The following is a 15639-nucleotide window of genomic DNA, read 5'->3' as shown; positions in this document are numbered from 1 at the left end:
CCCACAACTGTCTCATTCATTCACTGGTTCACTCAGCCTCCAACCACCCTTAAATCATGTCAGGCTCACCAGGTGATGGAGAGAAAAATCCTCTGTGGGTCTGAAAAACACGTCTGAGTCCTGATGAATGGGCCTTGCTTTCATTTCCTCTCCCTCACAGCACTCTCAGGGCCATGAAGAGGCCTCGGCCTGGGATCAGAGCTCCAGCTCTCCTCAGGGTGGACCTGGCTTTTGCTGACTTCAGGGTGGGCCGCAGGGCTCACAACTGAAATAGGAGACCTGCCCTGGGTCCTTAGCATGTGCAAGGACAGAGTTTCTTGTAAAATTTGTCATTTTCCACACGCAGACATCCATGCCCAGAAAGCTGAAGAACTTTGCACGGGAATGCCACAATATCAGCTGACTTCCATGTCTGAATACATGGTGTCTAGATCATGGCCATTACAGTCACTTTTGAACCACTTCTGTCTCCATCCTGGGCTGGATCTTCTCACACACAGATCCCCGGACCACCAAGCTATGCCTTCACAAATCTGAGAACTGCCTACCCCCATGTGTCTGTTGTCCTCCATACCACCCTCCACATGGCCCCTCCTGCACAGAGGCTCTTGTGCATCAGGCCAGAACCTTCCAGGCTTCTGTGTCCCTGCTCAGTCACAGAGGCTGCTGCCATCCCATGTTTCTGTCCTGAAGCAGAGACAGGCCCTGGGCTTTGTCCGGGCCTCCTCCCCTTTCCCACAGCCTCAGGACCCTGGAGACTGATGGTCAACAGGTGCAGGTTCTCCCCACATGAAGATTGTGTAGAGTGGGAGGTCTGTGTCTATTTTTCTCATTCAATGGGGAACCGGCCAAGTGGCTGGGGGCAGAGTGGGACTCAGGGGTTCTGCCCAGTCCTCACCCCAGGCTAAGCCCTCCCTTGTGGCCAGGGGCCACTGGGCCCCCCACTTACCTCTGGCTTCTGCCCACAGATCTAGATGGTTCCACGGTGACTGAGACGAGGATGCACTCACGTTGCCCCTTTGAGGATGGCTGCAGGGACCATCCAGGGACTGAGCAGAGGTGTGGGTGCAGCCATGGATTTGGGTGTAGTTGGCCACAGATGGGTGTGCAGCAAAGTGAGCCCCATCAAGACGTAGACTCCACCCTCGGCTTCTGCTCTCCATGGAAACACAATTGATCACATAAAGATTGATCACGGTAGGCCTTTAGGGCTTTCCTTTCTTTTTTTTCCCCAAAGTCATAAAGGGATATATAATACACTCAAAGACCTCCTCATGCTTTTAGAGGTGAGGCAAAGAAGGTCCGCTCCGGACTGGGAACCTGCGGCGCCCTGGACGGAGAGGGGCGGGGATTCTGCCCTGCAGGCGGAGGGAGGGCAGGTGTCGCTGGCGCAGGCGGTGACGGAGAACACCGCCGCCACTGACTATCCCCGTGCAAGTTTCTTCACCTTCCTCTGCATCAGTGTTTACACTGGGGTAATGATAAATGCTGTGTTGAAAAATTAAAAGAGGAAGGAACTGTGTCCTGGTCCGCGCGGAACCCGCGCACGCCGCCACCAAGTCGCAGGGGCGGGGTGGACGGGGAGGGTTCGCCCGACCTGGCCGCTGTCAGGCCAGGAGCCGGGGACAGGACGGAGTGGAGCGTTCCCCAGAGGAGGGCCGGCAAACGTTTCAGGTGGATCCCAGCCTTGGACTGAGCGCAGCGGCGGGGCGGGGCGGGGTCGGACGGAGGGCACGTCACCGGCCTGGGCGGGGCACCCAACAACCAATCGGCTTGGGGTTCTCTTTGCAACTCAACGGCGGATCTCCGCTGCGACAGCGATTCCGGTGCCTTGCGCTGCAGATCCCCCATGGCAGAGGCCGCCAGCCCCACGTTCCTTCTGTGCCTCCCGCTTCTGTTCCTGCTGTCCGGCTGGTTCGGGGCAGGGAGGGCCGGTGAGTTCAGGGATGGAGCCTAAGCGGGACGGGGGCCAAACCTGGAGGACTGTGGACTACACCGGGTTTCAGAGGAGGGGAAGGCTTCTGGAAGGACTGGCGCGATCTCCCAGGACTGCGTGCCCCCTCAGTTCCCCTGCCAGGCTCCTTTCCTCCGGTCCTCTTTCTGTGGCTACTGCTTGCCCCACAGGCTAGGAGGGGGGCGGGGGGGTTCAAAGAAGGCGGACAAGGAACCGCAGGAGGGTGGAGGGGCCAAAGGGCTTGCAGAGCCCAAGGTGGGGCGGGGATCCCCGGTGCAGACTCGCAGCACCACTCACCCTCGGGAAGGAGAAACCAGGGCCCCCGGAACCCGAGCTGTGGTCAGGACAGAGGTGAAAGGGGTTCCACAGGGACGCGATCACTGACACCCCCACCAGCCACAGGCTTGCTCTGTTCTCACCCGCTCTCCACCACACAAACCCTCCAGCACCCCCAGGGCTCCTTGCCTTGGAACTTCCCTGCCCTGGAACTTCCCTCTGAGCTTTGCTGCAGACACTAACCCGCACCCAGGGGCTCACCAGACACTTCCCACCGCTCCCCTCAGCGTTCACTTACACTACCCAGGTCACATTCATTCACTACCCATCTCAGCCCAGCCCTGTCACCCCACAGGCCTCCCTCACCTCCCCATCCATGAAGGGGCCCTTAGCACCTCCCCAACCAACTAGCACCCTCTACCCTTCTCCCCAGCAAACACTCCCCACGCTTTCCACAGAACTTAGTGCAGGGGGGATGGGAAGGACCATTTCCCCCAGGATGACCCTGGGAGCGCCCGTGAGTAGAGGCGCCCACTACTTCCCTTGGGTCCCAGATCCGCCTGTTCTTCCTACTGGGGAGCAAACGTCATACAGAATAGTCACTATGCAGACAGGAGTCAGCAAACCCTTTCTAGAAAGGAAAGGCTGAAGGCACTTTGGTCCTTGCTGGCCGTGGGTTCTCTGTGTCAAGTCCTGTCCCTTTGTGGAGCAGCAGCAGGAAATGGCAACCTGTTAATAAAAGGGAGACCAGATGTGAACACCATCCTAGGTTGCTGACCCCAGATGAGGGTACATGCTGTGTCCTGGCAATTGCTGCCCCATCCCCTAGGGTGTCATCTCCAAGTGGTGTAAGTTGAAGAGTCACAGGTGTGTCCGACCCTGCCTGTGGCTTCTGGGTGGTGTGGATGTGATGGATGTAAGTGGAGATTCTATGATTCAGGGTGTACTGCCCCCCTCCTTTGCTGCTGGGTGGCATCAGTCGTCCCCCAGGACCTTCAGGGACCCTCCCTGAAGCCTCAGGTGTGAGCTGAGGGTGAGGGGGTGCAGGCATGGGGTGTCCTGGGGATCAGGACCAACTGCTTGTGCAGCTTCTTGGTTCCCTGTGGCCCTGCTCCGGCCCATCCCAGGAGACCCACCTGCGTCTTCTCACTGCCGGGCCTACCTTCCTAATGGGCAGCTCTGAGGCTACCTGGTGACTGCCCTCCCATTGCTGGAGGCTATCTCCACCAGGGCCCAGAACGACACCTGGAGCCACTTTAAATGAGCCTTGCTTCTGAGCACTAGGGGACCCTGTTGTGATTCTGTGGTTGGGAATTGCCATGAAATCCACATAGCACCTTTTCCAACCACACATGTCTCTGGGATCTTAGGGATTCCAGGGTCAAATAGCCGTAGTGGCAGGTCCAGCCACACCCCTCGTTCACAGAGTGTGTATGGCTGCATTACGAGCTACAAGAGCAGAGTTGAGTAGTGACAGGGGAGGTCTTATGACCAGCACAACCTCTAATAGTTACTACATTAGCTATAAACACTGTCCATTCCCGGTACAAATCCAGGAAATGTGAAATTACCATCAAATGGGTCCATGAACCCAGCACATCCCTCTAAGCTGGACCTGACACAGGTGTCCATCCATTACTTTGCCCCATTGCACCTCATGAGTAACAGGGAAGCAAGTTAATGCTTCAGATCCCTGGGAGGGGGTCGGATCACACACTATGTTCACTAGGAGTGTCTGGATATTTGCTGTTTCATGGTGTACAGTTACCAGAGTGAATGCCCGTCTGGTTCTGTGGGGGAGTCTTAAGCAGTCATTGCACTTGCTGTGGGGTCAAAGAGGCCCACCAGGGGCTCTGGGCTCTCCTTCTAGTAATGGACTTGATCTGAGATGTGGCTCAGTTCTCAAAGCTGGGCAAAGGAGCTCAGTTATTTCCTGGGGTGACAACTTTCAGCCTCCAGGTCATCCATCCTTGCATTTTGTCTTTGTTTGTTGTAGTTATTTAAATCTAGCAGTATCCAGGTTGAGTCTCCATCTCTTTTGGATCTTGGACCACTTCATTCTATGAGCCATGGGCATAGCTTTCTATGGCTGAAGTCTCCAGCTGGCATTGTGACTTCTCTAATTATTTCCATCATTGCACCCTCCTTCCTCTTGACAGTTGATGGCCTCCACTTGAGATCTGTTATTTGAGGATTTTCCATCCCCATTACTACTGGAAGCCTATTTCAGGAAGAGCATCTCCTACCCCCAACCTTGGCCTTCAGCAACAGGCATCCCTGAGCTTCTTGACAATTGGCTGCCTTCTCCCAGGGCCTTCTTATATGCTGGGTAAACAGGAGTCCTCCAGGCATCCCTTGAGCCCAGAGGGTGGCCACTGTTCTGAATTTTCATACTGCAGCCACTCTAGCATCTGCACTTCTCTGAGCCTTTTGTTCTTTCCTCTACAACCTGCCATGTAAGAGATGGGCTTTCTGTTTCGTGCACTGTGGGTCATTCCTTTTTCCAAGGTTCCAAGGGCAACCTAGTAGCAGCTGAGAAGCATATTCCAGGAACTTACCATGTCTTCTTTCCCATAATAAATAAACTCATCCTTACCCAATTTAGACTACATTGTACCCACTACACCATGCTGCAAAATCTTCAGGGTGCTCTCCTGCCTCCTGCAGTCCACCTGGGCTGCTGCTGAAGATCCTGCCATCTAGGTCCTTTCACCTGTAGCAGGCCTGCCACCTCCCTGGCAGGGTCCTGTGCTGACAGATGTGAGTATAAGTCTGGGCAGAGTGGGGAGATGGACATGTTGGCGACCCATGGTTCCTCCACAGGCAGAGACCACCATCGAGGAAGAGAAATCCATCTCTGCCAGCCCAGCCCTTCAGGAAACCCTCTTGCTGTCACAGTGTTTGGGGTCTTTCCCCCACCTCAAAATTCTCCGGTATTTTGGGGTTTTTTTTCCATAGACACTCACTCTTTCTGGTATAACTTCACCATCATTCGTTTTCCCAGACATGGACAACAGTGGTGTGAGGTCCAAGGCCAGATGGATCAGAAGAATTTCCTCTCCTATGACTGTGGCAGTGACAAGGTCTTACCTATGGGTCACCTAGAAGAGCAGCTGGAGGCCACAGATGCCTGGGGAAAACAATTGGAAATGCTGAGAGAGGTGGGACAGAGGCTCAGACTGGAACTGGCTGACACTGAGCTGGAGGATTTCACACCCAGCGGTGAGTGGTGGAGACCAAGGACAGAAGGGAGCAGAGTGTGGGCTCAGGGGCTGCACTTTGTGTGGGTAGAATAAATTAGACATGGGACCTCCATGAAGCCCAGCAGCAAGGGCAGGACTTGGAGGAGGCAACAGGACCAGATGAGAAGGGTCTCAGCATAGGAGGATGTGGGACAGGGAAGAGAATGTGTAAAGACCAGAGCTGATCTCTTTCTGATTGGGGCAGGACCCCGCACACTGCAGGCCAGGATGTCTTGTGAGTGTGAAACTGACGGACGCATCCGTGGATCTTGGCAGTTCGGCTTTGACAGACAGAAGTTCCTCCTCTTTGACTCAAACAACAGAAAATGGACAGTGGTTCAGGCTGGAGCCAGGCGGATGAAAGAGAAGTGGGAGGACAGTGGACTAACCATGTTCTTTCAGGTGTTCTCAATGGGAGACTGCAAGAGCTGGCTTAGGGACTTCCTGATGCACAGGAAGAAGAGGCTGGAACCCACAGGTAACTGACAGGGGAGCACTGGGAGCACGCTGGAAATGCCATCGAGTTACACCCTTGTCTGTGAGTGTCTGCGTATGGTGGGTGTGGGTGTATGGGTGTGAGTGGGTGTGAGTCTATGCATGTGTGAGTGTGAGTGTGTGTGTGAGTGAGTGTAAGAACATGAACCCCTCATGGGGGGCTCCTCCTGGGGATGCCTTGGCTCTCCCATCCTCCTCTTCTCTCTCCCTCCTGACTCCTCTTCCTCACTGCACTTGCTTTTGCTCCACTTACTGTGGATTTATTACCAACCTCGAAACTGTGGGCGTCATTGTGTTTCTAGACCTTTCTCTTTAGATTTCCCTCCACCTAGAATTACTTTTCCTTTCCTCTCCTTTGGTCTCTTTCTGGAAATCCATCAAAACCACCTCGAATGCCAGCCCCGAGACTCTCCCCTCCCCAGCCCTGGGACATCACCTCCTCTTCTGCCAGAGCAGGAGGGTGGGCTGTGCTGTCACCTTGCTTCCCTCAGCAGCTATGTGAGCTCCCTGAGGATGAGGACACCCCCTCTCCTTTCCTACCCCCAGGACCTGTCACAGTGGCTGCCCCACAGCAGGGGAGACAAATCCTCTGCCTTCCAGGATGACCTGGGGCAGCAGGAGCTGAAGAGGTGTCTCCTCAGATTTGGGGCATGGACAAGAGTTGTCACTCCAGTGTTTCCATTTCAGAACCACTCACTGTGGCCCCACGCACAGCCCAAACCAAAGCCATGGCCACCAACCTCAGTCTCTGGAGCCTCCTCATCATTCTCTGCTTCATCCTCCCTGGCATCTCAGGAGAGTCCTTTAGAGTGACAGGTACTGTGGGAAAAACTGTGAGGGGAACAAGAGACAGATGGGTGAGGTGGGAGGAAGGGAAAGAGAATTCCCAGAGCCCCATCCCTCCCCATGGCCGGGACCTTCTCATCCTGACATGAGACAGGTCAATAAGACCTGGTGTCACCTGTTGGCAATGACCTGGGCAACTCAACCTTGAGTTCTGATGGATTCTCACTGTCAGAGGGTAGAGGGAAAGGGAGAGGCCCATACCAAAGCTCAGGGCCTATTGAGCTCGAGAGGGTTTAGCCAATTCAGGCCTGTTTCAGAGCAGGTTTCTATTCAGGAAGGGTAGTGGTGTGTGGCCTGCAGGCAGCAGGAACTCAGGCATGGGCAGTCCGTGCAATAGGAGAGGAACAGCATGGCTGTTTCACCTAGGATGTCAAGGGAAAGGGTGTCCCTGGAGGAGGCTAAGAAGAGAGCCATCTGGAGGAATCCCAGGACAAGGGGGCTGTGAGGGCCTTGGTCCACCCAGTTCCTAAAGCTGCATTCCCAGAGAAAGCACCTTGAGTTCCAACAGTTAAAGTGAAAGATGAAGAGTAGAGCATGTCCAGGATGAGTTTTAGGAAAAGGCCAAGCCCCTTGTACCCAAGGGATTCATGGCCAGGCCCTGGGGTGATGCCCCTGCCATTATGCCTCCTGCGCACTCCAGATCTTGAGTCAGCTGATGGCCCTGCCTGGAGCAGAGTGGACTCAGACAGGGGAGCTGAGCTGCTGCTGAAATTCCATGGTCACCACTGAGCTTAGCCAGGAATGAATGGGGCAGGGCAGGGACAGTCCCATTTAGAGCTATGGGTACCGCTCCCAGGGTGAGGAGAGGCTGAGAGGGAAGGGGAAACAAGGAAGTTTGCCTGCAAGCCCAACCAAGGCCAGGAAACATGGATCCAGATACTTCTGTTTGGACAAGGCTCCTCCAGGTCGTCTAGACCCTTCTATGAGAGGGAGGAGCAGTACCTGAGTGAGGGTGCAGACCCCTCATTACCAGCCTCAGTTCTGAGCCTCCCTGGGCTGTAACAGGACCTGGGCTGGCTCTGTGGTGTGGTGAAGGAGGGAGGAGGTTGGGACAGGCTGCACAGCCAGGGTTAGGGCTGGAGGGAGAAACATATTCCATATTTGGAGGAGAGGCTCCGAAATGGGGAGGGTCTGGGAAGGATCACCCAGGAGAACAGATCCAGGTTTTTCTCAGCCACTTAAACCAACACTTCATCTTTTGTTAAGGTGAAAGATGATATCAAGAACCCCCTGTTAGTCTGGTCTGGTTCCTGCTCTCCCTTTAGGGAGGCCGCCTGTCTACTCACCACTGTGCCTTTCTGGAAAGCAGGAGTTCAAGCCTTAGCAAGTCCACAGTGTTGCAGGAAGTCAGGGACCACAAATGGAGGGACAGGCTGGAGCTGTGGCAGAGGAACATAAGTTGTGAAGATTTCATGGATATTTATCACTTCCCTAATAATACTTTTATAATTTCTTACGCCTGTCTTGCTTGAATCTCTTAATCCTGTTATCTTCATAAGCTGAGGATGTACATCACCTCAGGACCCCGTGATGATTGTGGTAACTGAACAAATTGATTGTAAAACATGTGTGTTTGAACAATATGAAATCTATGCCCCTTGAAAATGAACAGAACAACAGCGATTTTAGGGAACAAGGGAAGACAACCATAAGATCTGACTGGCTGTGGGGTTGGGAAAAAAGAGCCATATTTTTCTTCTTGCAGAGAGCCTATAAATGGACATGCAAGTAGGAGAGATATTCTTAAATTCTTTTCGTAGCAAGGAATATAATATTAAGCCCCTAGGAAAAGAATTGAATTCCTGGGGGAAGGTCTATAAATGGCTGCTCTGGGAGTGTCTGTCTTACACGGTTGAGATAAGGACTGAAATATGCCCTGGTCTCCTGCAGTACCCTCAGGCTTATTAGGGTGGGGGGAAAATCCCACCCTGGTGAATTTGGGTGAATTTGAGGTCAGACCAATTCTCTGCTCTTGAACTCTGTTTTCTGTTGTTTAAGATGTTTATCAAGACAATACTTGCACAACTGAACATAGACCCTTATCAGTAATTCTAATTTTGCCTTTTGCCTTGTGATCTTTGCTTTGCCCTTTGCCTTGTGATCTTTATCCCCCTTTGAAGCATGTGATCTTTGTGACCTACTCCCTGTTCGTACATCCACTCCCCTTTTGAAGTCCTTAATAAAAACCTGCTGGTTTTGCTGCTCAGGTGGGCATCACAGACCTTCCAACATGTGATGTCACCCCTGGCAGCACAGTTGTAAATTCGTCTCTTTGTACTCTTTCTCTTTATTTCTCAGACCTGCCGACACTTAGGGAAAATAGAAAGAACATATGTTGAAATATTGAGGGTGGGTTCCCCCGATACCACAGCCCCCCCACCAGCAGATGACGAGGACATTGTAGACTCAACATGTCATGCCACTCATTTCCTTTGGTGATGATCCTAGCAGCCATTTTTCTTAACATCTTCTGTCACTTTCTCTCAGTGGTAATGAAAGGAATTCCTGCACACGTTTTAACTGAACAAGAAATCCCAGCAAAAAAAAAAAAGAGTTATTTCTGCTTCTTTGATTATGGAAAACAGACACTTCTCTGAAGCATGACCTTATTCTTCCAAGCAGTATTGCTAGTAAAATAGTGTGCTGGACCTCAGATCTCAGGGATCTTTTCCATGCACTGACCAAGAATTGTATTAATCCTTTTTACTGTTATGCTTTTTTACAGTTTTTCATTCTGTCAACCATATTGGAGTGAAGTGGCATAATCATCACTCACTGTAATCTCCAACTCCTGGGCTCAAGTGATCCTCTAGACTCAACCTCTAGAATAGCTGCAAGTACACTCACATGCCACCATGCCTGGCAAATTGTTTGATTTTTGGGTAGAGACTGGGTCTTCCTATGTTGCCCTATATAGAGAATTAATGGGATTTCATTCTTCTGACATGTTATATTTAATAATAAAACTAGGGATGCTGCTAGATATCTTTTGGAGACAGAGACTTTAAAGATCACTCTTAATTTATAAGCAGTCTGGCTGTCAGTCTTCACCACTGTCCTGATGTCCTGGGCTAGCAGATATTCCTGCCTCTATCCCTGCTTCCAGAATGTGATGCTTTCTGGTTTGTCCCCAGCCCACTCCACGGTTGGCAGTGGCTTTTCTCATCATTCTTTAGCCCTGACCGTGCTCACTTCTAGTGAAAGAAATCCTCACTACAGATACATCTCTATTTGTAAATGTTATTATATTCCCCCATAGACAAAAGATCAGAAGCAGAATATATAAAGAACTACTAGAAATTAATAAAATCACCTAATTCTTCAGGAAATGCTGTGAGCAATTCAGAGATCCTAAAGAAACCTGTGAAAGCTTTCATAGCTCTGATACAATCAAGAAAACAATGGTCTACCCCTGTATACTCATCTTACCAACAAATTTTTTTAGTCTGTCTCTACCAATTGGTGGACAGGAAATGGAATATCAGAGACTTCTTACATTGTGGGTAAGAGTCCAGATTGAATCACTTTTTTGATGTCTACTCAGGTAGTATCCAGGAGAGTGGATGCTGTGCTTATCCCACTAACCAGCAATCCCAGAGTCAGTTCTGGGTTCCAAACATGTTCCAGAGAACATGGAGATACTAGGATGCTGACTGTGCTGTCCTTTGTTGTAGCAAAAAGTTAGCAATGAAATATTCAAGTATAGTACAGAATGCTTTTCAATGTTGATGAAAGATTCCTGTTTTGCTCTACATCAGACTACAAAATCTGAACTAGCAAAAATGAAACAATTCAAATGCTGGATGAAAATGTTAAACTTCTCCAACATATTAGTGAACATTTGTGATTTACACACAATAAAAATAACCACATCAATCCAGATCACTTTCCATATTTCCAAAAATATACAGATCAATCAGTGGGACAAATACAACACCATAGTGTAGATATTTAGGAAAATAAGGGGGTAGGAAATGCCCACATCCATCAGCTCCCTGGTGATGAAAGACATTCTTAGAACAATTGCTGAACCCAGAGTGGCGTCTTAGCATGAGATGGTCGCAATGTCTGCAGTGAAATCTAACTTGGAGTTTGCACAGGGGTTATCTGGAGAGTGTCCTGGTTTGCAAGGAAACCATAGTAAAGTATGGGGCATGAGGTGGCATCTCTAAGATGGGATGTCAGCGTGACAGCTCACTCTCAAGTAGTGCAGGAAGAGAAGTTCTCCGTAATGTGCTTGCAACCACTCTGTTCATTCTATTGTTTCATTTTTTTTTTTTACTAGTTGAAAATAGAAATTGAAGAAAAACTTACTTTTCAGAAATTGATGTGAAGGAGTGAATACCTCCATAAATGCAGCACAGCTCCTCCTCCTCCTGCAAAGCCAGGGCCTCCAGGTATTTTCCTCTTAACCCTCAGCCTCAGGCAGCTTCTCCTGCCCCCTTATCCCCTGAAGGCAACCCCCAGGCCCCTCTAGAGACTGAAGCAGCTCAAGCCCAGGGTCCCTTCATCACTTTCTAAATACATGGCCTGATCCAGATGAGACTCAGATCTGTGAAGTGTTGGATTTCCATGGGCACAGGAGCTGAGGGAGGGTTCTCCTTCCATATAGGGCTCACTTTACCACACAGCCATCAATGGTCGCCCAGGTCTGAGTCGGTGGCTGCACCCTTTCTCCATTCAGCTCATCCCTGTGGTCACTTCATCCACCCACAACTGAGGAACCCCCAGCACATCCTCGTCTCAGTCACCATGGAGGCATCTGGAACCATGGGCAGAAGTAAGAGGGAGGTGGGGGGCCCAGTGGCCCCTGGCTGCTATGGAGGGTATAGCCTGGGGTGAGGACTGGGCAGAGACCATGAGTCCCACTCTGCCCCCAGCCACTCAGCTCTTTCCTCATTAAATGAAAAAAAATAGGCACAGACCTCCCACTCCACACAGTCTTCACGTGGGGAGAAACTGCACCTGGTGACCTTCAATCCCCAGGGCCCTGAGGCTGTGGGAAAAGATGGGAGGCCTGGGGCAAGCCCAGGGCCTTTCTCTGCTTCAGGACAAGGGCATGGGATGGCAGCCACCTCTGTGACTGAGCAGGGACACGGCAGCCTAGAAGATTCTGGCCTGATGCACTAGAGGCTCTGTCCAGGAGAGGCCACACAGAGGGTGGTCTGGAGGACAACAGACATGGAGTTAGGCAGTTCTCAGATTTGGGAGGGGTAGAGTTTGGTGGATCCCAGGATCTCTGTGTGAGAAGAGCCACCCATGCACAGGGCTGGGGACAGGATCCCAGGTTAGTCCTGGGAGGAGGCCACTGGGAAAGCCCTGGCAGCCTCCAGTGGCTTGAGGCTGGGTAACCTGGGTCAGTGACTGGGTGAACAGGAGGAAGGCAGAATGCTTGCAGGACAGTCCTGGGCAGGACAGCCAGGTAACAGGAGGAGGGGCCTCTGTGCACACCTGGGCCCACCTGCCTCACTCCTGCTGTAGGCTCCTGGCCACCAGACTCAGGTCCACCCAAGCTGGGAATAGCAGCAGCCCAAAGGTGCTAATGGCTGTGATCTAGCAATCATGCACCTCCTCCAGCAACCAGGGGGACACAGGACACACTTATCAGGAATCCAGAGTGTTTTCTAGACTCACAGAGGATGGTTTTTCTCTTCTTCATCAGGTGTACCTGACATGATTTAAGTGGTGGTTGGAGACTGAGCATGCAACTGAATGAATGAGACACTTGCGGGAGGGAATGGGGCTCAAAGGAAAACTCAGGTACAGAAGGGGAGCTGGAGTGGCTCCTGGAACTGATACATGAATTCAGTCAAGTTTCAGGATACAAAATCAATGTACGCAATCAGTAGCATTCTTATACTCCAACAACATTCTAGCTGAGAATGAAAGCAAGAACACAATCACATTTACAACAGCCACAAAGAAAATGAAGTACCTAGTAGTTCATTGACCTGAAGGGATGAAAGATCTTTATAGGAGAACTACAAAACACTGCAAAAAAGAATAAGACAAAACACAAATGAATGGAAAAAATATTTCATGCACATGGGTTGGAAGAATCAATATAGCTAAAATGGCCATACTTCCCAAAACAATTTATAGATGCAAAGGTATCTCTATCAAAATACCAATATTGTTTTTCACAGAATTAAAACAATCCATTCTAAAACTTATTTGGAACTAAAAGGAAAAAACAAAGTTCAAGCTGTTGAAACAATACTAAGCAAAAAGGAAAAAGCCAGAGGCATCACATTGCCGGACTTCAAACTATATTATAATGCTACAGTGACGAACACAGACCAACGCTGGCACAAAAATAGACGCTTAGAGCAGTGGAACAAAATAGACAGCCCAGAAATCAACCTGCACCCCTACCGCCATCTAATCTTCAACAGAAATGAGCAATGGGGGAAAGATCCCCTATTCGAAAAATAGTGCTGGGATATCTGGCCAGTCACATGCAGAAGAATGAAACTGAACCCCTACCTCTCACCATATATGTAAAATAACTCGATATGGATGAAAGATTTAAATATAAGTATTAAAACTGTAAAAATCTTGGAACATAATCTAAGAAATACAAATGTAGACTTAGGGCCTGGCAAAGATTTCATGGAGAAGACACTAAAAACAATTGTACCAAAAACAAAAATTGACAAATGAGATCTCATTAAAAGACCTTCTGCACAGCAAAAGAAACTAGGAACACAGTAAACAGCCTGTAGAATGGGGGAAACTATTTGCAAACTCTGCATCTGATGAAGGTCTAATATCCAGAATCTATAAGGAATTTAAACAATTTGACAAGCAAGAACAAAAAATCCAATTAAAAATGTGCAAAGACATGAACAGACACTTCAAAAGGAGACATACAAGTGGCCAAGAAACATGACAAAATGCTCAATATCACTATTCATGAGATAAGTGCAAATCAAAACCACAATGAGTTACCATCTCTTACCAGTCACAGAGTCGGAGATGGTGGTGAGGCTGCAGAGAAAAGGAAACAGACACTGTTGGTGGGAAAGCAAACGTGTTCAGCTGCTATGGAAAGCAGTTTGGAGATTCCTCCAAGAACTTAAAATAGAACTACCATTCAATCCCACAATCCCACTGCTGGGGATATACCCAAAGGAAAAGAATTCATTTTATCCAAAAGACACCTGCACCAGTATGTCTATTACAGTGCTATTTTCACTAGCAAGGACACAGAATCAATCTAAGTACCCAACAACACTGAATTGAATGAAAAAAACAAATGTGGTACATAGACACCATGGAAATCTATGTAGCTACGAAACACAGCAAAATCACGTCCTTTTCAGCAACATGGATGGAACTAGAGGCTATTATCCTAAGCAACCTAAGGCAAGAACAGAAAACCACATACTGCATGTTCCCATTTGAAAGTGGCAGCTAAACATTGAATTCACATGAACCACAGATGCTGGAAATTACTAAACGGGGGAGAGAAGAGGGGCACCTGAGCTGAAAAACGAGCTGTGGGGCACCATGCTCACTGTTTGGGTGATGGGATCACTGGGACACAAAGCCTCAGCCTCCCAAAATCTACCCATGTAACAAACCTGTATGTGTACCCTTTAATGTATAATATAGGTTGAAATTAAAGATGAATAAATAAAAACGACATAAGGTCAAAAACCTGGAGTTAACTGACCGGAGTGAGAGGATTCTGCACTAAGAACCCTAACCCAGCTCAAAAAAATAAACTCTAATCATTTAAAATAATCGTAAGTTGTATGATGATAATTGTATAAGAATTATACATGGAAGTGCCAAAACCCTAAAATTAACACTGTATAATGGAATTACAGATGATTTCCATCTTGTTCTTTATACCCTTCTTTTCTTTCCATTTACACGTGACATTTTTTGTTTATCCTCAGGAAATCCTTGCTGTCAGCCTTCTCTTTCTGCACCCACCCCTTCCTGTTGCACTGTCCACCTTAGCCTTTCCTCTGGCCTAGGACTGTGGCTTCCTTGGCACTGAAGGCACAAGAGCTGCATTCAGCCTCGGGAGAGAGGAGGATGCAGGGCTGGTTGTGGAGGTGCTCTTGGCATTGCAGAGGAACCTAAGAGCTCAGGCCCTCTATCACAGACGGCTGCGTTTCTCCACCAGGTTAGCTACAACCAAGCCAACCTTGCCCCTTCCTCATTGTTTTTTTTTTTTCTAATTCTTACCAAGTACATACTTGAAAATTTTTATTCTTCCTCCTACCATTTCTTTCTATGTGTGGTCTGCACAATATATCCTGATTTATTGTGCCCAGAAAACACTGGACTCACCATGTCAGTGACAGCTGCAAGGCCACAGTCTCCACTCGCTGGAGGGGCACCCTGGGCTTGGAGCCCCTCAAAAGCCCCAGCCCCAGAGAACTCTATTTGGCCTGTCTGGGACTCACTGGAAAAGCCCCATTCCTTGGGTTTGTCATTGTTTGACCCGCTGAGGTCTCTCTCTAGGGGAAAAGCCAGAGCCTCAGAGCACTGGCTAGAAGCAATCATTGAAACTGTACATCCTCACCGTTTGCATGTGGGGCAAACAAGTGGCTACTGGGGGAAATTGAGAGAAAGATTTGGGGAATTAGATGAGCATAGCGGCTGGCATGTGCCCAGGAAGCACCTGAGAAGGCCACATCTCTGACCTTTGGCTGACCTGGAGGTTCTGTGCAGGCAGGAAGTAGAGCTGCAGTGGTGACATCAGCTGCCCGCCTGAGTGTGGCAGGGGTAGGAGTGCACCACACACACAAAGCCCTCCACACCAGGGAGTGTCACTCAGTGTCACTCCGAGGGGATGACAGTCAAGAG

General features: G+C 49.6%; 1 protein-coding gene across 6 annotated transcripts; it reads left to right on the top strand.

The window, feature by feature from the left end:
- Positions 1–1799: 1799 nt before the first annotated feature.
- Positions 1800–13759, top strand: LOC105489025 (UL16-binding protein 3-like). 6 transcript variants are annotated; one of them, XR_011623449.1, is made up of 7 exons: positions 1800–1934; positions 5054–5452; positions 5678–5950; positions 6655–6783; positions 9539–11210; positions 11498–11593; positions 12476–13759. XR_011623449.1 is itself a non-coding variant. In XM_011753589.3 (5 exons), the coding sequence occupies exons 1-5, from the start codon at positions 1850–1852 to the stop codon at positions 8028–8030; spliced, it is 897 nt and encodes a 298-aa protein (XP_011751891.2). In that variant the 5' UTR covers positions 1800–1849; the 3' UTR covers positions 8031–9512. The 6 variants fall into 6 exon arrangements, 3 of the variants coding, with proteins under 3 accessions (XP_011751891.2, XP_011751892.2, XP_011751888.2); XR_011623450.1 differs by lacking the exon at positions 11498–11593; XR_011623448.1 differs by having other exon boundaries at positions 9539–11593.
- The last annotated feature ends 1880 nt before the right edge of the window (positions 13760–15639 follow it).

Source organism: Macaca nemestrina, chromosome 5 (genome assembly GCF_043159975.1).
Source record: "Macaca nemestrina isolate mMacNem1 chromosome 5, mMacNem.hap1, whole genome shotgun sequence".
In the NCBI taxonomy this organism is placed as follows: Eukaryota; Metazoa; Chordata; class Mammalia; order Primates; family Cercopithecidae; genus Macaca; species Macaca nemestrina.
This window is presented reverse-complemented; position numbering and strand designations above follow the sequence as displayed.